This window comes from Hydra vulgaris, chromosome 02 (assembly GCF_038396675.1).
Source record: "Hydra vulgaris chromosome 02, alternate assembly HydraT2T_AEP".
Classification (NCBI taxonomy): Eukaryota; Metazoa; Cnidaria; class Hydrozoa; order Anthoathecata; family Hydridae; genus Hydra; species Hydra vulgaris.
Genome location: NC_088921.1, coordinates 21,945,001 through 21,970,576, shown reverse-complemented (window position 1 = coordinate 21,970,576; position 25,576 = coordinate 21,945,001). Strand labels below are relative to the sequence as shown.

General features: G+C 26.9%; 2 protein-coding genes across 11 annotated transcripts in view; both read right to left on the bottom strand.

Annotated features, from left to right (window-relative positions):
- Nucleotides 1-25,576, bottom strand: part of LOC100203637 (histone-lysine N-methyltransferase SETDB1) — a 121,862-nt gene that overhangs the window by 28,453 nt on the left and 67,833 nt on the right. For all 8 annotated transcript variants that reach the window (XM_065790293.1, XM_065790297.1, XM_065790295.1 and 5 more), the window contains exons 16-21: nucleotides 12,462-12,490; nucleotides 8,937-9,150; nucleotides 8,718-8,854; nucleotides 8,466-8,628; nucleotides 3,356-3,467; nucleotides 2,307-2,376 (exon numbers count right to left, since the gene is read on the bottom strand). In XM_065790293.1, coding sequence (XP_065646365.1) covers nucleotides 2,307-2,376; nucleotides 3,356-3,467; nucleotides 8,466-8,628; nucleotides 8,718-8,854; nucleotides 8,937-9,150; nucleotides 12,462-12,490 — 725 coding nt within the window. The remainder of the gene's footprint in view (nucleotides 1-2,306; nucleotides 2,377-3,355; nucleotides 3,468-8,465; nucleotides 8,629-8,717; nucleotides 8,855-8,936; nucleotides 9,151-12,461; nucleotides 12,491-25,576) is intronic.
- On the bottom strand, nucleotides 22,471-25,226 carry LOC136076812 (uncharacterized). 3 transcript variants are annotated; one of them, XM_065790290.1, is made up of 6 exons: nucleotides 24,554-25,226; nucleotides 24,108-24,485; nucleotides 23,723-23,961; nucleotides 23,456-23,602; nucleotides 22,949-23,353; nucleotides 22,471-22,873 (listed from the first exon to the last, which is right to left on the bottom strand). In XM_065790290.1, the coding sequence occupies exons 1-2, from the start codon at nucleotides 25,146-25,148 to the stop codon at nucleotides 24,142-24,144; spliced, it is 939 nt and encodes a 312-aa protein (XP_065646362.1). In that variant the 5' UTR covers nucleotides 25,149-25,226; the 3' UTR covers nucleotides 22,471-22,873; nucleotides 22,949-23,353; nucleotides 23,456-23,602; nucleotides 23,723-23,961; nucleotides 24,108-24,141. The 3 variants fall into 3 exon arrangements, with proteins under 3 accessions (XP_065646362.1, XP_065646363.1, XP_065646364.1); XM_065790291.1 differs by having other exon boundaries at nucleotides 24,554-25,204; XM_065790292.1 differs by lacking the exon at nucleotides 24,554-25,226 and having other exon boundaries at nucleotides 24,108-24,524.

The following is a 25,576-nucleotide window of genomic DNA, read 5'->3' as shown; positions in this document are numbered from 1 at the left end:
AGATTGCATATCTACTATCAGGAATTTATAGATATCTATCATTCCTATCTTTGCATCCATCCTCTATTCATGCAGATTTAGTATACGCCTCTTTGGAAAAATTAATCAAAACCTCTACTTAGTATTTCTTAAACAAAAGACAATGACAACATTCCCCAACATTCTTTAACTTTTTTAATGATTCAATTCTAGGTACAATACCTAGAGATTAAAAACTTATTCAATAAGTAGAGTGCTAAAAAGTGATTAAATGGCCTTGCCTTAATGCCAATTTATACATAAATCAGCATATTTTCAGTTTCTGGAGAGAAATGTTTAGAGTTGCTATTTAAGCTTTAAATAGTTGGCTATGGTTAAATGATAATTATTATTAACTCTTATATTTACAATTATTTATTTGTTAAAACATTTAATCATTTTTTCTAAAAGCATCTTATTATTTATTTGTTTTAAATTTTTAATAAATGAATTAATTTTCTATTTGTGTACATGATCTTTGACTAAAATGTTAAATGTTTATATATATATATATATATATATATATATATATATATATATATATATATATATATATATATATATATATATATATATATATGCATATATATATATATATATATATATATATGCATATATATATATATATATGCATATATATATATATATATATATATATATATATATATATATATATATATATATATATATATATATATATATATATATATATATATATATATATGCATATATATACCGTCCCTGGCCACAATATTATGATCACCTCAGTTCTTCCACACATTTGTGTGAATAATAGAAAAAAATCATCCCTCTAGCTGTCAAAACATGTTCATGAGTCTGGAATACAGGTTTGGGAGCGCACAGTGAGGAGACGCCTAGCTGAAGTTGGTTTAAAATCACACAAACTGGCTAAAAAACCAAGGTTAACTCCAGCAATGATAAAAAAGAAATTGCAATGGGCAAAAAATCATAAGAATATGACTATCGGAGATTGAGAACGTGTAAGTTTATCAATTTTGAACAAAATATTGTTAAAAAAGTGTTTAAATGTTGACATAAATTTAATTATAACCACACTACGATGATTTTTTCAGGTGTGTTTTTCAGACAAATCAACTTTTGAGATCTTGTTGTACAAAGCCACCTTCGTTTGAAGAAGACCAAACAAAAAATATCATCCAGATTGCATTATATAAACTATTAAACATCCAAATAAAAATATGGTGTGGTCATTTATCAGTGGTAAATGCACAGGAAGGCTATATATTGTCAATATGATGAACCAAATACAGTATCAAGAGGCAATGGAGAGCCAACTTATCCCCCAAGTACAAGAATGGTTTCCAAATAACAATACATTTCCGCTTATGCATGATAGTGCTCTATGCCATAAAGCTAAAAGGATTACAAACTTTCTTAAAACAAGAAATATCCCCGTTTTAGATTGGCCAGGGAACTCTCCTGACCTGAATCCGATTGAGAATTTGCGGAACATTCTCAATAAGGAAATATCTTCCGAGGTTTTAACAAACAAAAGGGATTTGATTGAAAAATTACTCTATCATTGGCACCACAACAAAAAAATTAAGACAGCAGCAATAAACTGTATTAAAAGTATGCCAGACCGAATAGCTAAAGTCATTTCATTGAAAGGAGGAATGACAAAATATTAATATTTTTTTATGACTTGCAATCAAAAGGAGTAATTGTTTGTTAAAAATACACAAAAATTGTAGGTGATCATAATATTGTGGCCAGAGACTGTACATATATATGCATATATATATATATATATATATATATATATATATATATGTATATATATATATATATATATATTTATATATATATATATATATATATATATATATATATATATATATATATATATACGTAGACTAGCTGACTTATTAAATAGCTGCGAATATGACATAATTTTACAAATTTTAGCTACACCTATATAAAATCCTAGATCTGCCCCTGGTTAGAATAAAAAAAAAATTTTTAAGTCATTTATAATAAAATCTTAAGTCAAGCTTTAAATACAAATTGCATCAAAAATATTACCTAACACGTTAACATACTCATTATTTTAACATAACAATATGAAATTGTATATCTCATCATGACAACATAAAAATTTGATGAAAAAAAGATAATAATGACAATGATGATTATAATGATGACAATGATGATGATGATGACAATGATGATGACAATGATGATGATGACGATGATGATGAAAAGAAAGCAATGAAAATATAATATAATAAGTAAAATTAATTTACCATCCTTTTACAGCAAGGTGCTCTATAATAAATATCTCTATGGTAATTTAACCTCTTCTTAGAACTCTCTCTATAAAAAAAAACATTTATCTACGTAAATGTATCTAGGTAAGTTTATAGTTAAATATTCTTTATTTATTTTAAATATTACTTATACTGGGCTCGAATTAACGCAAAAAAACCTAATTGCAAAAAAAATTTTGGTTACCTTCCCCTACCCTCATACCTTTGTGGTATTTGGGGGAGGGGAGGAGGAGGGGGTTGCATTAGTATAAAATTGTATCTTTAGTATGTAATTGTTATTTTTTTAACATACTATCTCTCATATTTAAATATTATCTTATAATTTTCCCATTTGGTGGAGTTTAAAATAGCATAAAATTACTACGTAGCTATTAGCATTGATAAACTGTTAGAAAATTTTTTAATAAAAAAACGAATTAATATATATTTTAATATACTTAAAGTAGTAAAATTAACAATATAAAATTGTTGATAAAATAATAATTTAAATTATTAGTAATAAGCTAATTTGTTGCAACGTTTTTTAAACAAAGATAAAAACCAGGCTGTTTTGTTAAAAAAAAAATGAAGAAAAAATTCGCTTAAAAAATTTTCCCTTTTCAACTTTTCGCTTTAACAACCTTTTAAAATATTATTAGCCTCCACTCAAAGATTTAAAGTAATTTAAATTCAAAAGTACTTTATGTTGAATGAAAATCTCTGCACGAAAGAGCAAATGATCATGCTTTGATTATTTAAAAGATAAATTTCGCATGACGTACTTTATGACAAAAATATTAATTTTTATAATTGCCAAAAAATAATTTAAAAAAAAGTAAATAAACAAGCATAAAAAAAAACAAAAAAACATTCACGAAAATATTTTTTTAAACAAAAATCTAATCCCAAAGGTTTAAAAAGCAATTGCGATTCACGATCGTGATATGCTTAATTAAAGCCCTGTTATATATATATTTAATTTATAACTAATTATTTTAATTTACAGATTTTTAACTACTAATTTTATTTATAGCTAGACCTTTTACCTTTTCCATCCAAGTTGTAAAGGAATAGATAAATAATTATATATTCCTAAACGATGCTGATCAAACAAACTTCTTTTGTCTTTAATACAAGCACAACTGCAAGTGTGTTGAACTAAACATTAAAAAATAAATTATTTGACAAGTAATGTTTATAGCAACCAAACAAATTATCTTAAAGTACACTAAGGTGGTCCATTTAAAATTATTTCTTGAAATTTCAACCAGGGTTTTCACCAGTGATAAGATTTGATCTAAAAACGTTAAATACTGAATATGTCGAATTTAGAATAATTTTTAGAACCCTATCAAACATAAGAAGTTTGAGTAATGGATTGTGCAAATGTTGCACAACATTTTTATTCACTAATTGTTATTGTTCCTTAGTGAATATCACACAATTTAGTTATTAATCATTAAGAAATAATTAAATAAATATTCATTTATGACTATATTTATACAAATATTTATTGATAAATATAAAATTAATCATGTTACTGAAATTTTATTTAATCGTCTGATGAAAATTTATTTCAACTAATTTTTTTGAGTAATATGCTTCATTAAAACTTCTTCGATGTTTTTTCACAACTAAAGCAAGTTTCTCTCTACACGATCAAAACATTTGTCTTTTATAAGCATGATACTTTGCTCTGCAATATCATTGACATGAGAAAGATTGTATAAAAAATTTTTTTGCAACAATGAATTTGTTCCAATGCTCTGATGGAATGTTTAGCCATTCGTGGGGTCTGTTTAATTTTAACAGATAAAAAAGCAACCATGACTTTTTGCCAATGAAAGACAATAAAAAAGATTTTTCTTTTATCACAGGCTTTAGTTTTTAAGGAGTGACTACTTTAAGTCTTGGTAAGTTTATGAGTTTCTGACCCATCATAGTTTTTTTCTGCATAACTCACTGAGTCACCAACAAGAAAAAAACTACTAGCTCTTCAGATAGTAGGATTCAGATTTCTCTTCAGATTCTAGGTGTTGTTAAATGAATTTCTGAATGAATGATTTCTTATGCATTTTCATAATCAAATTAATTAAAATTCCTCATTAGAATATAGAAAAGCAGGTGGTTAGCAGAAACAACAGCAGTAATAGGAGCTTGCAGAAACTACTTTCCGTAAAAAAAACAAATGTACTTGGCCATCCTTTTCACCTTTTTTAATTCTTCATCATTAAGTTCAAAAATATGAGTGAGTAGGAATGCTTTAGTATAATGCTTTTTGACATCAATCTTTCATGATGATTAGAACCAGCATATGGAATGTGTAAATCACTTTTAACATGTCAACCCAAAACCATTTAAGCATTTCATTGCCCATTTTTTTTACCTCAAGTGCTTTTTGAAACAAAAAGCTACTTTGATCATGAGGCCAGTCCCACACTGTACTCAACATCAACATCAACAACAACAACAACACACACACAAGTTCTTTTATATTCTTACTAACTCTATGAAATTTTTCATTGAACCTTTTAAACAGCTGAACTCTAGGTCATTTGTTTGGACCACAATTAGAATTGGATATCACTTTTATAAAGAGCTCTAGAATATGATTATACATTTAAAAGTCGGAGTAGAAAATAACCAATTTGCTTCTCAATTAGAATTGCAGCTCCATTATACGCTCCACTGTTTTCAGCTGTTGTATCATAAACAAGTGTAACAACAGATGCTTTTAATTGCCACTTATCAACTAGGTTTATCACTAAACAAGTGTTAACAACATTAGCATTTTTAGGAGTACCAAGCAATTTAGAAAAGGTGGACTTAGATAAAAGCAAGTAGCTCTTTTTTTTTTCCAGTAACTTGCTCAAAAGTTTTTCCAACTAAATGAATTTCTAAAAATCAGGTGAATCCGAGTTTCTTTAATTAATTTAGCTTCTTCAATTTTGTTAGCTGAACTTGCTCTATGAAATGATGTTTTAGAATGTGTAATATTGTTCAAAGCTGCTCTACCTACTGCAAAATATTTTCCAAAATAAGTAGGTGTTGCCTTTCACTAATACCAGATCCATCAGCAACTGTACACGTTTCTTTTAACAGTTCTTTTTCAGCATTATCACAAATTTGTAATGATTTTTTTTCACTTTCATTGAAAAGTTTTTATCTCCATCTTTTTTTGTAATATCTGAAGAAAACTCGACACCCTTGTTGGCTTCATTACCATCAGTAATGGAGTAAAGTTCAAGATTTTTGAGTTGCTGTTTTTTAATATGAAACAATTTTTTAATATGTAACATTGTTGCTCTTTTTCAGCAAGTATTTTATCTACACCAGCCGTTGAGTCCACTTTGAGGAACTTTTTGTTGGCTTTTTAGAAATTCAATGTCAATAAGCCATTCATCATTACCTGAGTATTTCAGCAATGTGTAAGTGTCTATATGTGATATATCAAACAGACTGTTCAGTTTCAATGTGAAAGATGTAGTTTTTTGCTTTAATTTTTATTCTTGTCTTGTATTTTCAGGAATTATATTAAACGTCTCATATTCAATTACTAAAACAGACTATCTAATTAACACATATATATATATATATATATATATACTTAAACTTCCAATAATTTGTGGGTATCTAAAAATTGTCCTCAATTTGAGATTTTTGGTATTTAGCTAAATCCGTCAGGGTTAGGGTTAGGGGTTGTTACCACTGGTAACAACCCCTAATAAATGTTACCACTGGTAAAAACTCTAGTTAAAATTAAAAAAAAAATTCAAAATGGAACACCCAAAAGGTACACCAATGCTATATTTGGACACTGCTAAGATTGATGGACACAAACTGATTTCGATGCATCAATCAATACCGATGCAAAACCCACATATTTAATATAATACTCTATAACTAAATATACATTGTACATTTAGTTATAGAGTATAATATTAAATATGGGGGCAAGAAAGTTTAGAGAAAAAAATTGTTGCATATTACCTTTTTATTGTCTGGTTACACTTGCAGCTTCTATTATTTACTATAACATAAACTTATTTTCCAATCTGAGTTGATTTAGGAGTGGCTCATAATCTCTTAAGTTATTAGACTGAGACAGAAGTTCAAAAATGAATAATAAATTTCAATAGTCGCAAATCATTGATTGAGCTGTAGGTGCAAAAACAGTTTCTTTACAGTTTGATATGTTGATTACAAGAAACTTCAAAGTCACTTTGAATAAAAATTATTTGATATGTATATCCTTTAATACAGTAGACCAAAAGTAGTTCTATAGTCACACTAGACATTAATGTCAAAGAACGTATTTTATTTAATCATGTGCTTATTTATTATTACTAACCTCAAAAATCCACAACAAATTTGCTTTGACACCGTTATGTTGTGCATTTCATACTTTGGACCTGCTCTTGCAGCCAACCTCCAACCATTATCACATCATCATAATGTTGCTTCTCTTTCTCTTTTCTACAAGTACTATAACAAGCACTGCTCTAAAGAGCTAGTGTCTCTTGTTCCATCTACTAAAGTTCATTCTTGTGTTACTTGCCATTCAATTAAGTCTCATCCTTTTTCTATGACTGTTCCTAAGTGCTCTAAAAACTCTTATTCATTTAGTTTTTTTCCTCGAACATCATGTCTTCGGAATTCACTTCATCTTGCTTTCCTGATTCATACAATTTGCAATCCTTTGAGTCATCTGTCAATCGTTATCTTACTCTACAATCTTCATTTTTCTCTTCCAGTAACTTCCAACTCTAATTAGTGGTTACTTGCAGCCTTGTTGAAAGCCAATATGTTTAAAAAAAAACTTTATTTTAATAGAAATTTTAACTTAACTACAATGGTTGGTATTTTTAATGTTTATTTTCTGTTTACACATGTAACTTGTATTATGTAATATATTGATTTTATTTTTATAAGTCCTTTGAATTTAATTTGGTTTTAACAGTATTTCAAAACAAACTTCACTCAGAAAGTTGAATCCTTCACTGTTATACAAGTTGTTTACTTACCTTTCAGGTTTATTATTAGTAGTTTCTGTTATATAAAATAAAAAGTCTGCAGCAGAATGGTAAATAAACCAATGCTTAACAAAAAGACTTTTTATAAAAAAAATATTCACAAACTGACCAAAAAAAAAATGAAGACAAAGGGTTACTAATGCAGCAAATAAAGGAAAAAATGGGTTCACTTAAAAACATCATACATCATCAACATGCAAACTCATTTCAACTGCAGCAAATAAAGACTCAAACTATAACTAAGATATTAATGTGAACTGCGTCAGCATAGCACTTGAAGACATTTGTATTGTACAAACAAAAGCATACATAAATCACAATGATTATGACTGAAACAGAATTTTTTTTTTACTGTCATCAAAAAACACAATCCTTAGTTAAAAGGTTTTAGGTCCTATAGGATTTTGGAAATGAAAAAGAAAAAACTTTTAATCTCATTTGTTTGTACTTTTTGGGTTTCAAATATAATATTTTTTATATTTACAGTCTACTTTGAGCTATCATCAGTAACTCCTTGATGACTGGCATAAATGTATGAATATTGAATGCAACATTAAAAACTGGAAGTGATTCACAAAGCCCACTAAATAGCTAAGACAATTTATAGTCTCAAAATTAGGCAATTGCTTGAAAAAAAAAAATGTTTTCAAACTGTCTGCTTGTGAAAAGAAAGGTCTGCAACAATTTGATTTACTTGTTGTTTATATTTTATAATATTATCATATATTAAAAAAAGTTTGTTTAATAGTAAATAAATTAAATTTAAAAAGTCCGCTTTACAAACTTTATTTCCCTTTTTTAAACATAGTTATCTTTGAAGTCAAAGAAAATAATTCAAACTTTTTATATCATCTTAGATCATTCATAAAATATTCTTAACACATTATCAGCATAGTAAACCCAGATAATCTTATGATTCCAAGAAAAAATAACATGAGTATTATTTAGTATCTGTGTTAAAAGTCGCTTCTGATATAAAACATATTGATTTTTCTTTACTTTAAATCTAATAACTAAAAAACTTGTCCTAAAAGAGAACTAGATTCTGCAATAAAACTAGAGAACTAGATTCTGCAATAAAATTAACCAAAAAACAATTCAACAGATTGAAAACTTAACAGACCATAAAGAGAATCATTTTCAGCTTCTTTATTTTGATAAATATCTTCTTTATTTAAAACTAAAGAGTTAAGTGATGTAATGGTGTTATTTGATAATGTTTCTGGACAAATACTTGAGAGAGTTGTTTGAAGAGTTGTAGAGAGATAATGTTCAGTCGATGTAACCTAATAAAAAAATGTCATAAAAGTAAAAAATTGAATAAATGTGTAATTATTTAATAAGAAAATATAGCTTTTAAGTTGATTTTACTTACTGGAGTTGATACTGCAATGCTAGCTTGAACTGTAGACTCAAACAAAGAAACACCTGTGAACTGTTCTGGACTTAATTGAAGAGCCGAAGAAGCATCTACAGATTCTTGACAAGATAAGATACTTGCTGAATTTCTTTCTAATAATCAGAATTGTATAAATATGTTTTATAGATTGAAAAAATAATCTAAAAAAATCAAAAACACATGCTTTAAAAATACCTGGAGAGCTTTCTTCAGTGTCAGTGATTACTTTTCTTTTTTTATTATGTTTAGTTACACCATGGTTACTAAGGTTACTTGATTCTGAACTGGAACTAAGTGCTGAACTGCAGCGTTTTAGAGTAGATAAATTAATTAACTTCAGTTTTAAAGCTTTTTCTTCTTTCTCATTACTTTCTTTCTTTTCACAAATATAATGCTGTTCTTCATTTGCCTTGAAAAAATTTGTGTCAAGTATTAAATTTTTTATATTTATGATTATTTAATTGTTTTATTTAAAAAAACTAAAATGAATTTAATGTCATTTTTATTTACTTTATTTTATTAACATTTATATTTTAATATTTATCTTTTATGGTGAACTTTAATTATCTGACATAGTAATTTCAAAAGTATATCGGTATATATTTAATTCACCTAGTTAAAAGTTTAACCACACTCACCTTGTTAAAAGTTTTAACATGAACATTAGCCTATCCTAATTCCACCCTAGTAAATAAATTATACTTCCCAGAATGTTGTAAAATGTTCTTAAGGTATTGTTTTATTAACGAAGTTTTATTTTTATTTTGGATAGCTATTTATATCATAAATTTATATCATTAACTTAAACTTTTACCTTTTGAGGTTTTTTGAGTTTTCAAACAATTGGCAATAAATGGCTAAATTTATATTTGTGCTATGACAAAAAACTTAAACTTGTTTATTGATTGCAGGTTGCAGGTTGCTGGTTGCAGGTTGCAGATTGCAGGTATTCATTTTTTATTTCATTTATAAACAGCTGGAACTTAAAAAAATCTGGTTGTGTAAATGTTTTACAAAATTTATTTTCAAGACTATAAAAAGTTCAATTAAAAAAAAGTATGCTTTATGAATGCTATAAGGTATATAATAAATTTTTTTTTTTCAACTTAAAGAAAATGCTTAAATTAAGAAATGTTCCTATGTCAAGTATAATGCATAGTAAATATTGCAGTACAAAATTGCTGGCTACCTAGAGGCAAAAAAAAAACACTTGAGATGATATGTAAGAGAATTAAAATTAAATTTATTGAACAAGCTAATACAGAGTGAATTATATAGTTCTTTCACCTTTTTCTCCTTAAATAAAATTTAATGCTTAAAATTAAATTAAAAAGTTTGCTTTAGATGACAGAAGTTATTATGCTTGAATGCAGTTTAAAGACTGATAGGATAGATAAGCTTAATTGCAAATTGATGGCAATTGGAGCATTGGATATTGGGTGTGCAGATGTTAGTGAAAAATCCCTATCAAGAATGAGTTCTATAACCACTGGAAAAATGAAAAAAAAAACTAATGATGTATTATCAGAACATTTCTCTGAAAGTGAAATAAATGTTGATGAAGACCTGGATCCTACTGATGCTAGTTCTGACAATGATTATGAGGTTAATAACCCTACAAAAAAAAATTCTTAACCTACCAGTATTTCAAAAAAGTCCTCCATATATTGATTAGTCCCCTAAATCCCCATATATGAGAGATAAAATGTTAATAATACTGCTAACAATACTGCAGAGACAGGATGTTAGACCTGCCTTTGTTAATAAGATTTTGCAGTAGTCTCTGTAACCTGATATAATACTCTGATGTAAAATACAAGATTTAGTAATCTGAAAACAATGGATCTTAACATTAGACTTTTTGCATCAATTTATTGCAATGATAGCTATTTACTCTCAAGAGATCGTTCTTGTACAAGAAGATGAAAGAAATAATTACTATCAGAAATAGTACCTACACAAGAAGCAATTGAAACATACAAGAAAAATCTGCCATGTCTTTCTGAATTTAGAAAACTAAAATTAAAATAATAAAGACACAAAGATTAACTATGTTGCATATCAGCCTCAAGACAATCACAAAGAAAATCATGGAAAGAATTCTAATCACTTTTGAGGTGGTAGTAAGAAATGCAATGCTAGGATAAATTTCAAGAAAAGTTAGTAGCTTTAGTAACATCATAGCATGGTTCAAAACACCCAAGGGAGAACAAGGAGAAATTGAGCACAAATAAGCAACAAGTCAAAAATTAAGCGACAAGTCAAAAATTAAGTAGAGAAGGTAAGTAATAAGGGTTCCCTGGAAAATAAGTAAAAAATTAAATATCTAAGTAAGAGTTTGAGAGAAAAAAATATTGTGGCACCAGGGTTAGTGGTTCTAGAGACAAGTCATTTGTGTGATGAGCATTAAAGCCACCAATAACAACAATAATGGCTGATAGATAAAAAGACAGGACTTAAACAATTCAGAAACAACATAAAAAACTAATGGGGAGGAAGAGAACAATAAAGAACAAAAAGATAATTTATTAAGTGAGGAGAAGCTAAAAGAAAGTACATAAAAGATAATCAAAGGACTCAAACCTGATTTTGCAATAAAAAAAGTAGATTAATACGCAATTATGTGTAAATATGCCGAGGCCTTTTTTTATGACCTCAATATTTAAAGATAAAACAGAAAAACTTAAATAAATTTGTTTCATAACTACTTTAGTCTTACAATTAATTCACAATTACTTTTCTTGGAGAAGATCAGACTGTCAAATAAATTCACAGCAAAACTCAAAACCGTAGCTGATTCGCAGGCTAGGATCTTGGCAAAGGCACTGTACAACATGAAAATCAAGTTGCTTCTTCCAAAGATCTAGTTTCTTTGTCTAAGTAATGAAATTATCAAAGAGATTAATAAAACAGCTGACTTTATTTCTTTTAACCATTGTGGAATTTATTTCTCTAATCTAACAATTGTGGAATTTGACCTGTAAGTTCATTTATTCTGCAACTTTTTAAGTGAAGCCTAATTTTAAAAATTTAAATATTTTCAACTAAATAGTTAGGAACAACATTCTTTAAATAAAAAAATTTTATAACAAAAAATTTTTTAAATGATTTATAAAAACATTTAAGGTCGGTTGTAAAAAATTAAAAATATAAGACTCCAAAACAGATAGATCCAAAGCTTAAATATTTCAGAACTTTTTTAAAAAGTTTACACAAAGAGTTTCAAGACTTGTAAAATGTCATAAAGTTGTTGAAGTAGAACAAGCTTAATTTCAATTAAAGATTAAAATTGAAACATCTAATCTTTTTTTTTTAGAATCATAGACACCCAATCTTTGATTCTAGGCTCCAACAAAAGTAACTTTCTCTTTAAAACATTATCATTGCTTACCAATATGAAAAGTATTGAAAATTACTGCAAGACGAAAAATTATCTTAGCAAACAACAAAATATAACTTAACAAAATAGTTAAAACATTTCACTTATAAAATTGCTTAAAAATTAAAAACAACATTACTTCAATGCATAAAGAAAACATTTTCAACAATTAAAAAAAGAAAAAAATATATATAAATATTAACCACTCTATTTTGAAATTGGTTGTCATAAAAAAATATTGGGATTCCCTAATAAAAATGGACTTGAAGAAAAAAAATTTTAAACATTTAAAAGATATTTACCTAGAAAAACTTTTAATATGAAAAGTTTGTAATACTTACAATATCCCACTCAAGTCTTTGCTGCTCACCTAATTTAAAGAAAATTAAAAAAATAAATAAACATAAAACAAAAATAATTAATTATAGGAGCAAATAACAAATAAAAAATAACCTAAAATTGATAATATTACTATTATAATCTCTATCTCTCTATTTTTTTTTTTTTTTTGTTAATTCACCTCCCCAAGGCTCAGAAGGCCACTACAGACGAGGAGGCTACTTAATTGTAGTTATAACCCTTAACTCTATAACTCCGAAACACGAACCTTGACAAACAAGGCCACTGCGCGGAGAAACAAGTTGAGCACGGTACCACCAGGGACGTGGTGGGGATCGAACTTGGAACCTGTCGCTTATGAAGCAAGCGCTCTACCACTACACCACTACCGCATATACATATATATATATATATAGATAGATAGAGAGAGAGATATTTAAACAATTTTAAAATGTATTCCACAAAATAGAGTGCTTAATGTTCTTAAAAGAACAGAGCAATTATAAATTAGTAAAAAATCACTTAACGAAAAAAATTTTTATATATATATATATATATATAAATATATATATATATATTTATATATTAAATATATATATATATATATATATATATATATATATATATATATATATATATATATATATATATATATATATATATATATATATATATATATGTCTTTTTAATACATTTTATTTTTAAAAGATTGCTAATGGCAAAACGTTTTTTCCATTCACTCTCTGTTATGCCATTACATTGTTTATCAGGTACATTTTTAGAGAAAACAACACATTTATATACCATATTTTTTGATAAACAACTTCCACTCATTGGACAATTATTTTTTTGTTTACAATTACAATTTTCTGTAGTTTTTTCATTAAGGATTTCTTTTTTTGTTTAACAAAGCATTATTGTGACCTTTTATATAACTCTTTCCATATTTTTTGTGCAACTGTAGCTTACTTTAACTGTGTTTCAATTAAAAATTTTACATAATTTATTAGAGGGCGGGAAATGCTTATCAACCAATTTTAAAAACACTTTTCCTATGTGAGTGGAAACATTTTTGCTATATAATGGAGGGTTGAACCAGATTACATTTCTAGTTCTATTTTGCTTTTTTGTATTCTTTTTTTCAGGGTCAAATTTTAGTTTTTACTTTTTTTTAAATTTTACATTTTCATTAGAGAAGTTTTGGTTTAGCCTGTTGTCAATTGAAATTGTGATTTGTTTTAGAATTTGGGGTGGATGATTTGAGTTAATATTAATATATAATAATTCATCATTTGGTTTTTTGAAAGGCTTATATGAATTTTAGGAGAGGTTAAATGCGACATCAAGAAAATTCACAATTTTTAAATTTATGTTTAATTCGATTTGAAAACCAATATTTAAAAAAAATTTTATAATATCTTTTCTAATTTTATCGAACTGTGGACTAGATTTTTTACGCATTACTATTAAACCATTGTCACAATAAAGGCCTAAATCTTTTATATTGATTATTTTACTTAATAAATTTAAAATATATAGTCCAACAAATTCACAAACTTCTGCTCCCCCATAATCAAATTTGTGAATTTGGTGAAACTGGATGTAGTAGTGAAAAACCTTGGACAGAAAAGGTATGTTTATATATACACTAATATTTATTTAAAATCTTTAAAAAACCGATTAATACAAACACATTTAATAGTTTAGAAAACAACTAACAGATATAGAAATTGGACGAATTATTGAAGCTGCTGACCAAGGAGAGTCTCGCAAAAGCATTGAAAAACGTTTTAAATTACAAAATTCAACTATTAGTAGATTGTTGAAGAAATATAAGCACACTGGTACAGCTGAAATGCCTGTTGGATCTTGGAGAAAGCCTAAAACATCGAAAAAGGAAGATCACTATATACTTATATCCGTCAAAAATGATCGTAAAATCACATATTCTGAGATAAAACTAGATTTGAACCTTACTGATATCTCAAAATCCAATAGAAAATCTTTGGTCTATATTGGATAGAAAATTGCAAGATTGTTGGGTAACAAATGAAGATGAACTGTTTCAAATTCTTCTTGTTTGTTGGAATGCTTTACCAAATGACTTAAAAAGACTTGTAGATAGTATGCCTTCTAGATGCGCAGAAGTCATAAGAAACAAAGGATGGCCAATAAAATACTAATACAGCTAAAACTTGAAAAATACTTTACAAATCCTAATTTCTTGTCATTACATGTAATGTACAATAATATTGAATACATTTCTTTAAAAATTGTCCTGGATTACTTTTATTGTATAAGTTTATCCAATATAGACCAATATAGACCAAAGATTTTCTATTAGATTTAAATCAGGAGACTGTGCTGGCCAAGACATAACTGGTATAATAAAAGATATATTTTACAAAAAATTTTACAAAGCTTTGCCTAATTATACAAAAATGAAGCAAAAGATTAATTAGAAAAGCGAATAATAATTGATTATGACCCAACACCTATATTCAATATTAAATTTCAAAAACTGTTATGTAAACTACGAAAACAGAGTAAGTTAGACAATCCCACTTACTTTAAAATGTATCTATCAGATTGCATTTAACCTATAATCTACGGAATGGTTAAAGCTAACAAACCAGAAAAAAACTACCTAATGCGTCCTGTTGAGTCCACTATTAACAAACCACCTTATGGAACATCAAAGTATCTGGCTAAAATTATTCAACCAACATTTAATAAAAATACAACTAGACTAATTAATTCAATTAGTTTTGTAAATGATGCTAAAGAATGAAAGATAGGACGTTTCATTTGATGTAGTTAATTTATACCCATCTATACCAATCGATTAAGCAATACCGATTATTGTTAACATATTGAACAATGATTTTGAGGATTTAAAAATTAGGACTAAACTAACTTTTTTAGATATGCAAAAATTAATTGAACTTTCATTAAGCAAATGTTATTTTTTATATGATAAAATTCAAATTTTAACAAATTTTATTGTTTTTTATCGTTGATGGTAGTCATAGCTTAAGCATTTTTGCAAAATATAGAAAAAATAGCCCATAAAAATAGCCTTTGTTAATTTATTCCGACCAATAACTTACAAAAGATATGTGGACGATGCCCATGATCATTTCAATTTGAAAGAAAAAGAAAAATTTTTCTTAAAACTTTAAATGAACAAAACCCCTCTATAAAATATACTGCTGAACTTGAAAACAACTAAACTTTTTAGATATTTCATTTACAAATACAATGAATGGATTTTATGAGCTTCAAGTACACCGTAAGGATGCAATAACCAAATAAAACTTGAAACAAAACCAAACTCTAACACCAACCCAACCATAATCACTGGCATCTTTAAAGAATTTCTATGTAGAGCAAAACAAATCTGCTCTCAAAAACATCTCTCAAAAGAAATTGATTTATTCAATTTTGAAATTAGCTATAACAAAAGTAATCTAAATAAATCCGGGTGATTACAAACTTAAAGAGAAAAGAGTTCCTAAAACTTGTTTTAGGAAAGCTTTTCTCCGCTCCTGCACTCATTTACTTTTGCCGAGGCTTATCTAAATATATATATATACATATATATATATATATATATATATATATATATATATATATATATATATATATATATATATATATATATATATATATATATATATATATATATATATAGATATATATATATATATATATATAGTATACGTATACATATACATATACATATACATATATATATATATATATATATATATATATATATATATATATATATATATATATATATATATATATATATTTATATATACACGAGTTTACGCAGAATTTTGTACAGAGGGGTCACTAGAAGTTTCAACTTTTTGGATACCAGTCTGTGTTCCTTATGCTTAACGTGTCAATCCCCAATAAATCAGAAAAAATTATTGATATATGTTCATGTGTTTGATAGTTGGTATAATATTACATAAACATTTAATTAGTTTTGAAAATATTTTTTGTCTAAACGAGTCTTCCCGTTGTAGCTCTGTGTTTTTTTTGCTTGAACTATCAGGATTACTTCAAAGTACGTCTGAAAATACTTCTCATAATACTGTCTGCATAAACAAAGGGCCTCCTTATAAATGTTTATTGAATATGTGAGAGTGATTATATTAGTATATACAAATCTTGCTTGAAATGAATTTTTGCATTCTGTAAATACTTTTGGAAAAAGTTAACTAACATAATGATTAGTTTCTGAGCACTAAGTTAATTCAATTGTATTGTTTGCAATGACTAAGTAATGGGTTCCAATATTGCCAAATATGTATATGTAAATCACAAGATACACAACAATAGTTGGTAAAGTGAAGGAATGCAGTAACTGGTGGGCATTTTATTACATTTTCCTATTGTTGTTAGTTGTCAAATTTTGTAATTGATAGCAAATTTCCTCAAAATATTTACCAAAAATACATATGCTTTATACTTCGCCCACCATTTTATAAAACAATTGCACATTAGGGATTATTGATCTCTGATTTGTGCTTTCTAGAAAAACTAGATAGCTTTGATTACAACAATCAATCATTAACAACTAGCTTGAAACAATCCTTATCGGAAAAAAAATTTGAATATTTTACCTTGAACCCCGCCTTTCTTTCCTAACACTTCCAAAAAGTTTTTTCAGAGTAACTTTGTTATATCCAGTTTGCATTTATTGCAGTAATTCAAATTAATATCTGCAATTACAGAAGCCATCAGAAATTCTCAGAAATCTTTCTGCTCTAATTTAATTAAGGTTTCCAGGCAAAGTCTATAGATGCATTTCTATATCTTTGTTATCAACTTCCATTCTAAATTGAAACAGATAATGAATATTTTTTATACCATTATTTCTGCAAAGAGCAGTTTTGTCAATGCCACAAAAGATTTTTGGATGAGAAAGTTGACAAAAGCTTCTTTGAAAAATTTAAATTATTTATTTGACTTAAGATGCGTTAGTCAGGAAGTTTTATGAATGTTAAGAATGATGCAACATCTTGCTGCTTATAGTTGTGCCACACACTTGCTAAATGATTTCAAACACTTTATCCACAATAAAAGGGCTCAAAAAGTAAAAGAAAAGACATATTTGTTGGTATTTTGGCGGTTCAACTTTAAGCCTTTCTTAATGGTGTGGGTGATTTCAGCTACTATTTTGTTGATACGGTACTTCACCATCCTCAAGCGATTTAAAGAACAGAGTGCTGAATAGGATAGCAAAGCCTAACGAGCAGTACTTAACTTAATGTGAATGCTGTCGAATTCCATTATTTTGGTTTTAATCAAGTAGGAAAACTTTGATGGATTCTTATTTATTTTATGGATTTTTATGATATTTTATGGATACTTTGATGGATTATTATTTATTTTATTTTATGAAAAAAATCTGTTTCGTTGGTGTATACTACTAAAGCGAGAGCTGATTATTGGAGAGACCCTGACGAATCAGCTTCAAAAACTAGTTAAAATAAATCATTTATCGGATTGCAGATTTCTCAAGGTTCAGTTGTTATTTAATTATTAGTTGTGTTTTCACCTAAAATAATGAAATATATTACATTCATTGCAAAAATAGTAAGAAGAGTGATTGAAGACAAGGGAACAAAATTCTCAGCCAGTTGCAGTTGTAAAGATTTAAAAGAAATTTCTTTGTAATTCAGGTGTGCAAACAATTGTTACATGTAGCAAAACAGCAACAAAAAAAAATGGAATTTATGTTTTCATTTTGAAAATCCAGAGTGGGTCAAATATATATGTGTGTGTGTATATATATATATATATATATATATATATATATATATATATATATATATATATATATATACATATATATATATATGTATATATATACATATATATTTGAGATATTTGATATATGCATATATATATATATATATATATATATATATATATATATATATATATATATATATATAGTAGGAAATAAAACTACTTTTCACAACTTTTTATTGCAACAGCATGAAACTTTTCACAAGTTTATGGTTGCTTAATAGAAATTTATTTTTGTGACAACATTTGGAAATTAAAGATTGGTAGGAGTTTTTTTGAAGATTAAAAGTTACGTCAAGAAAATTAACTATGTTGGCTATTAAATTAATTATGCTGGCCAAATCTTTTTGCAATTAATAGATAAGCATTTCCCACCTTCAAACCGATTGCATAAACTATTCAATCGAAACACCACAAAAGTTAGCTACAGCTGCTCAAACAACATTTAAAAAAAAAAAAGTCACAATAAAAAAATAAATTTAAAAAATACAACTAAAAATCTCTTTGCAATTGCAAACAAAGAGAAATCTGCCAGCTGAATAAATATTGTAGGGTGACAAACTTAATTTACAAATGTATAACATCCTCCCCAAACACAGAGCATAGATTGGTTTTATAGAGGGCATGTGGAAAAAGAGATATGCAAACCACAAGCAATCACTTACAAAAAAAAAACTTTCAAATGTAACCACTCTCTCAAAATATATATAGGTAAAACTAAAAGAAACACAAACTAGGTAAAAACTAAACACAAACTAGGTAAAAGAAACACAAGAATTAACTTGGCCTATCCTAAAAAAAGTCCCTGCTTACAACAATGCATAAAAAAATGTTTACTTTGTTTACATGAAAAACTAATAATTTTACTTTATAAAAATGCTGAAGAGCTACTTAATAAAAAAACATAGTTAATTTCCAAATATCATCACAAAAATAAATTTCTATTAAGCAACCACAAACCTGAAGATTAGATACACGCGGTTTTAACAATAGTTTTTTCCATATAGGTCTTTTTGTAGTTTCAATTGTATATAATTTTTTAGCAAAAAAACTATGTTTGTATTACACCTGATGATTGCAATAGCATGAAAATTAAAGTTGTGAAACACATAGTTTTATTTTCTACTATATTATAGCTCTGACTTGGTTCATTGAGCACTTTCTTGATAGTATATGCACAAAACAGCATCACTACATGTGTATATATATATATATATATATATATGTATATATTATATATATATATATATATATATATATATATATATATATATATATATATATATATATATATGTATGTATAAATTTTTATAATAAAGTTTTTACTAACGTTAACTTAAAAAATTGTCGAACAAGTAAACAAACAAAATACAAAAAAAATAGTGAAAACTGGCTCCTAAAAAAATATATATGTTTTTAGCTAAAACTATGCTCCACCGCTAATATAACTTATCAATTTAATTTTTTCAATTCTATCAAATGGAAATAAAATAAAAAAATAAAAAGGGAACTAAAATTGACATATTAAAAATTAAATATCATTCAGATAATTTTTTATACCACCCAACATATAAGGGTCCAAAAATTACTATAACTTTTCAATATGTAGCAATATTTTTTTTATTTTTCAAACTATTTTTTATTTTAGAAATTTTTCATTTTAAGTAATTTTGCTTTAGTATTACTACTAATTGTTGTAAGCAACCATTTAATGCAAGGAATCATTATATGTAAGCATCTCTTTTATGTAAAATAGGTCATTATTGACCTATTAACTTATTAAAAATTTAATTTTATTAATGATAAAAACCCCTGCACTTTCCTGACATGCTACATTCTAATCACTTGTTTTTTAAAAGACATGTTTTGTTATTTCCTTTTGCTTTTTTAAGTAAATTTACTTTCAACCAATTTTCAAGCAACCACTAATAAAGTTGGTAACTACTAGGTAAAAAAGTAGGTGAAAGAGAAAGAAGTTGACAGAAAACTTTAAAAAAATTTTATTGTATGAGTCAATATCAATTTTAACTTTATAATTGCAATTATAATCATTTTCATTATTTTCAGTTCAGCTTTGAAAGTCTTTGCAAAATAATTTGTTTTTTAATTAAATTTTTATTCAACTTTGTTTGTTTTCAAAACAATCAAACTTGTTCTTGAAGATGTTTACATTATCTTAACTGATTATCTCTTTTGCCTAACTATTCCATTTTGTGAAGATTTATTCTATTTTGTGAAGAAGTTAAATCTTGCATAGAGCGTGTAAGTTATTTTTGTATTTTCTGAGTATGACCTCTTGTTATTGGCCACTTAATTGTTTTAGAAAAATGGTTCTATTGAACTTTATCCCTGTTTCTTTTTATTTTATAATATCAAACTCTATCCTGACTTCTAATATTGGCTGAGTCAAACAATTTCATTGCTTTAATTTTATCGGTTGGAAAAAGCAGGGAATGAATAACCTCTTTTCCAGACTAATAAGTAACCTTCATTTTAATATCTTATAGACTTTCAGAGTATTTCTTATTCTTTGTACATCTCGCCAACAATTAAATATTGTTAACCTGACACAAGCACAACCTCTTAAATGAACAAAGAAATGTGCAATCAATTATTTCGTACTTGCTAGTCAGTTTTTTCATAGTGGTGACAACATGATTTTTATAGTTGAATACCTTCTTCCATTGGAAGCTGTGCAGGTTTTTTATCTTTTTTCTTTTCTATGTTTTTCTATTTAAATCATAAACAGTGTCTTGAAAAATTTCATTTTTCATAAGGTCAAATATATACAAAAAATTTGAAAATTCTTTAGACAATCACAATTTAATTTTATAATATCAAACTCTATCCTGACTCCTACTATTGGCTAAGCCTAACAATTTCATTGCTTTATTGGCTGGAAAATACAGGGAATGAATAACCCTACCTGATTCAAAGATAACCTTTTATAACTGGTTACCACAATAAACAAGCTCCGAGAGAAAAACACATGACTTATTGGTTGTTATATTAGCGGTTCAACTTGCAAAGATAAACTCTTTCCTATAGTCAAAATTGTCTTTATGTTTAGATAGAGAAAAATAGAAAAACAATAATAGAAAAAAAAAACTTAATTTTTTTTATCTATTTTTCTCAAACATGTTTAATTCTTAATGCACTCTTAAAACTAAATAAATAAAAAATTAGTTGTTTTTTTTTTCCCCTAAGCAAATAATATTTTTTTGTTTATTATAACACACTTTCTAGATATTATGATTTAAGAAACATAAAATTTTAAAAACTGTTGTGAACGTATTATTTACAGTTATCATGATACGCTGATAAATTTTGCCTGCAAAATGCAGTAAACTGATTACATATTAGCAGACAGATAACATATGATATGCAGTGCTTATAATATGTTATCAGTAATTCCTAGGGTCTCTTAACTATACTATTGTGGTGAACGAAACCCTCTTATATTTGTCAACTATTAAACAAGGTATTATGAACAAGGTATTATAGTAAAAAAAAAAACAGTTATAAAGAGGTTAATAGATATAAGCAGTAATTTTAGTATATTCGACTTCTAATTAGCAGTCAAATATACTATTTAGCAACAAAAATTCATAAATAAAAGCACCCATATATTTTAAAAAATATAAAATGGTTTTATAATACAATTCTCAAAAGGTAGTGTACAAAATAAAAATAAATTCATACAAAGTTTTTGCAAAAAAAAAAATTCAGAATAAAAACATTCATAAACACAAGTCAGAAATTTAAGGTTTAAGTTTACTATCCGAGTACCCCAGAAATGTTAACAAATATAGTAAGTGGGGCATCTGGACACTTCATTTTCATATTTAGAAAAATCTGGGAGGTATCACATTTTTAGAAAATTGACATAGAAAATCTGCTAAAAAGTCATTATTTTCGTACTTAAAAAAACTAAATATATTGACGGAACAGTAAAATAAACATAAAATAACTTTATATTCCAAGTTTTTATGCTCTTAAATTTTGTATTTACACATCAACTTCATTAGACAGCTCTTAGATATATCTAAGTTGAAAAAGGTTTAGATATGCTTGAATTATATTAGGAACATAGCATGCTTAGTAAAGTAGAACATATTGATAGTATATAAATAATTTATTAGTATTGTAATATAGTAAAATATTAGTATTGTATGTCTAATAACCTAATATATATAAATAATAATAATATAATAAATAATAAATAAAATATTTCAAAAACTGTTTGTACTAATATATTTATAATGTCTTTTTGAATAAATATACAAATTTTTTTAACTAAAGATTTCAATAATGTTTATGTTTTCATGTACAATTAATGTTTAATAACTTATAAATTATTTGAACTGAACACTTCAGCAATTCTTTTGCTTCTTTCCTTATGTTTGTTGCTGTACTGCGAGACTCCAAACCTGTTTATTTCACTTTTCATCTTGGAATGGCAAGATTCAGATGTCTGCTCATTAAACTGCCCAAGGAAAAGGCCACTTAAATCAACAAATGTTTCCAGATGTGCTGTTACAGCATGTACTTTCCAAGTAACCGTGAGCTGTTTACCTAAAAACTAAAAAAGCTTACTACAAATATGTTTATCAATAACTTGGTTTTAAATACAAAGGGTAAAGAAAACAGCAATTACCTCTCTGCAATAGTCTTGCGCATCCTTATAGCTTTGTGTAAAACTTTCAATTAAAATTGAATAGTTTGGGTCAAATTTATAGCCAAAGACACCATGAACAACCTTATTAAATTTTCTCATTGTTTCTAAGAGAGGATACAGTTCAACAGGCATTATTAACTCAAGCTTGTCGCAACTTTAAGGTATCTCTCTACACGTGTTTCCTTCAAATGTTCCTCCATGGTAACCTTTTCGAAGGCATCCAATGCTCTTGACCCAATCTATAAATCCAGGCCAAAGTTGCATTATAAATGCTGCCACATGGTTAACAAATCCCATCAGAAGGTGAAGTTCTGGTAATGGAATCTCTCTTATTATACTTAGGGATTTGTCTTCTATCTTAAGCAGACAAGGATTAATGACATTCTAAATATATGGAAATAAATTTTTTTTATCCTATTTAAAATGATAGAATGGTAATGGATGATAAATTTCGAAAATATTTACAATATATTTATTCATTTATACCTTATATTCTTTCATTCTTTTCACCGGAGATCCTGCAGATGAATACAGTTCATAGTAATTATTCAAAGATTGAAATGTTCTTAACTCTCCAGCAAATAATTCTGAAGAACCTTCACACCATGCACAAGCATACTTTCCTCCATGAGCCTAACATTTTATATTATAATTCAATTTATAAATATATTGTAGGGTAAAAAAAACCTTTTTCTAATAAAGTTTTTACCATGATATGTCTTATTATCTTAAAATTATTTAAAACAAACACACCGAAATTCCTAGCAATATGTTGATTAACTTCATGTCAGAAGCCAATGAGTACTTGCATTCATGCAACTTTAATCTTTTCACAATCATTGTCATGTTAGAATGATTCTCACTTACCCTTTCACAATAAGCTAAAACAAGTGACGTATTTGCTCCTGAGTATGATCCTAAGGAGCTGCTATCTTCTGTCCTGTCCTTGGTTGGATCAAACAGATTTACTATAACTTTCAGTGATCCTCCACCTATAATATATATATATATATATGCTTACACACATACATATTTGTATATAAATATGTACAAATAATATTTTTTTAAACAAGTTTTCAAAATGACGATAATTAAAATATCATAAGTAATATAAATTAAATAAATTAAATATAAATACCTGAATCTATTCCAACCTTTACAAATGTGTTTTGTTAAACCTGTCCTCGATATTTCATTACAAAATCCAGAAATGCTGTAATATCTTCAATATATACCAAGTGTCTCTTCACTGTAGCATAGTCATTATCATTTTCTTTTTCTTGAAAGTCTAATAATTCAGTGACATAAAAGTTGGAAATTAGTTTACTTTTTTCATCCAGGGCTTTCTCCATGTTTGACTCAAAGTTTACACCGCTTCTCCTCAAAGTTTTTAACATTTTATTTGACTTCAATTGACTAAGTCCTAAGGTATTTACCAAAACTTCTACTTCATTATAAGGAATCTTTCTCTGGTCACTTTCCCGAGTGCCGAGTGTAATATGAATACTTTTACCTCCTTAATATAATATAAACTGTTATTTTAAGAACGTACATAACAGCTATTAATATTTAACAATATTTTACCTGTTCTGAGAATGGCTTGAGCTCCTAGACTTTGCCCTTGATCAGAATAAATTTCTTTAAGAAGGGAAGAAGCTACTTGTTCTTTTACTTTTTTAGAAATTTTAGAAATACTCTCAGAAAGATTTGTGCTACTCTTTAAAGGGGAACATTTGTGGGGTTTACCTTTAGCAATTTCACAGAAGCATATTTGGTAAAGTTTCAGTGTTGAGCTAGTTCCCTTTTTCATAATTTTATTTAAAAATCTATTTCTTCCTTGACTGCATATACTGCATAATACTGAGCAATCTCTAGAGGTTTGCAAGCTAGACAAATCAGAATTTTTCCATTTTAAAGAAACTGTGTCTGCAATAGTTTTACCAGCCTTACAGAGATACAAGTTTTTCTTGCAACCTGGGCATAATCCTGTAGGGTAGGCAAATACTTTAAGTGAAAACTCAGGCTTACAGAAAACTTGAACCAGACCTTCCAAATTTTTATTAACTGGAACGCATTTGTTGTTCTTTTCAAGGCCGCAACAGCAAATGATCTTTTGAAAAAGTACATGATTTCTTTTGAAATGGTATTCTCTCTTCTCCTTAGAGAGCAGAGGAGCCATAGATTCTATATATTAGGTATCTATAATAAAATAAAAATAAAAATGCGTAGTCAAAAAGAAATAATTTTAATAAAAAATGTTTTTTTGACCAACTTTGTGTATTCTAATAATGTTTAGGTATAAATATTAAATTAATGTCAATTTTCTAAAAATGTGATACCTCCCAGATTTTTCTAAATATGAAAATAAAGTGTCCAGATGCCCCACTTACTATATTTGTTAACATTTTTGGGGTACTCGGATAGTAAACTTAAACCTTAAATTTCTGACCTGTGTAAAAAGAAAGAATTTATATTATTAATATATACATCGTTTATGATAAAAATAAATATTATTAATAGAGTAATTTTTAAAATTAGTTTTTGTTCATAGTATAGATTTTTTATTAACTATTATTTATTTTAACTCAAATTTAAAACGATTCTGTT

Bases quoted from the DNA above. Each gene is read 5' to 3' on its own strand.
- LOC136076812 (XM_065790290.1), bottom strand. From the start codon at position 25,148: ATGGCTCCTCTGCTCTCTAAGGAGAAGAGAGAATACCATTTCAAAAGA. The intron at 24,486-24,553 runs GTAAAATATTGT...TATTATATTAAG, and splicing joins TCAAGCCATTCTCAGAACAG to GAGGTAAAAGTATTCATATT.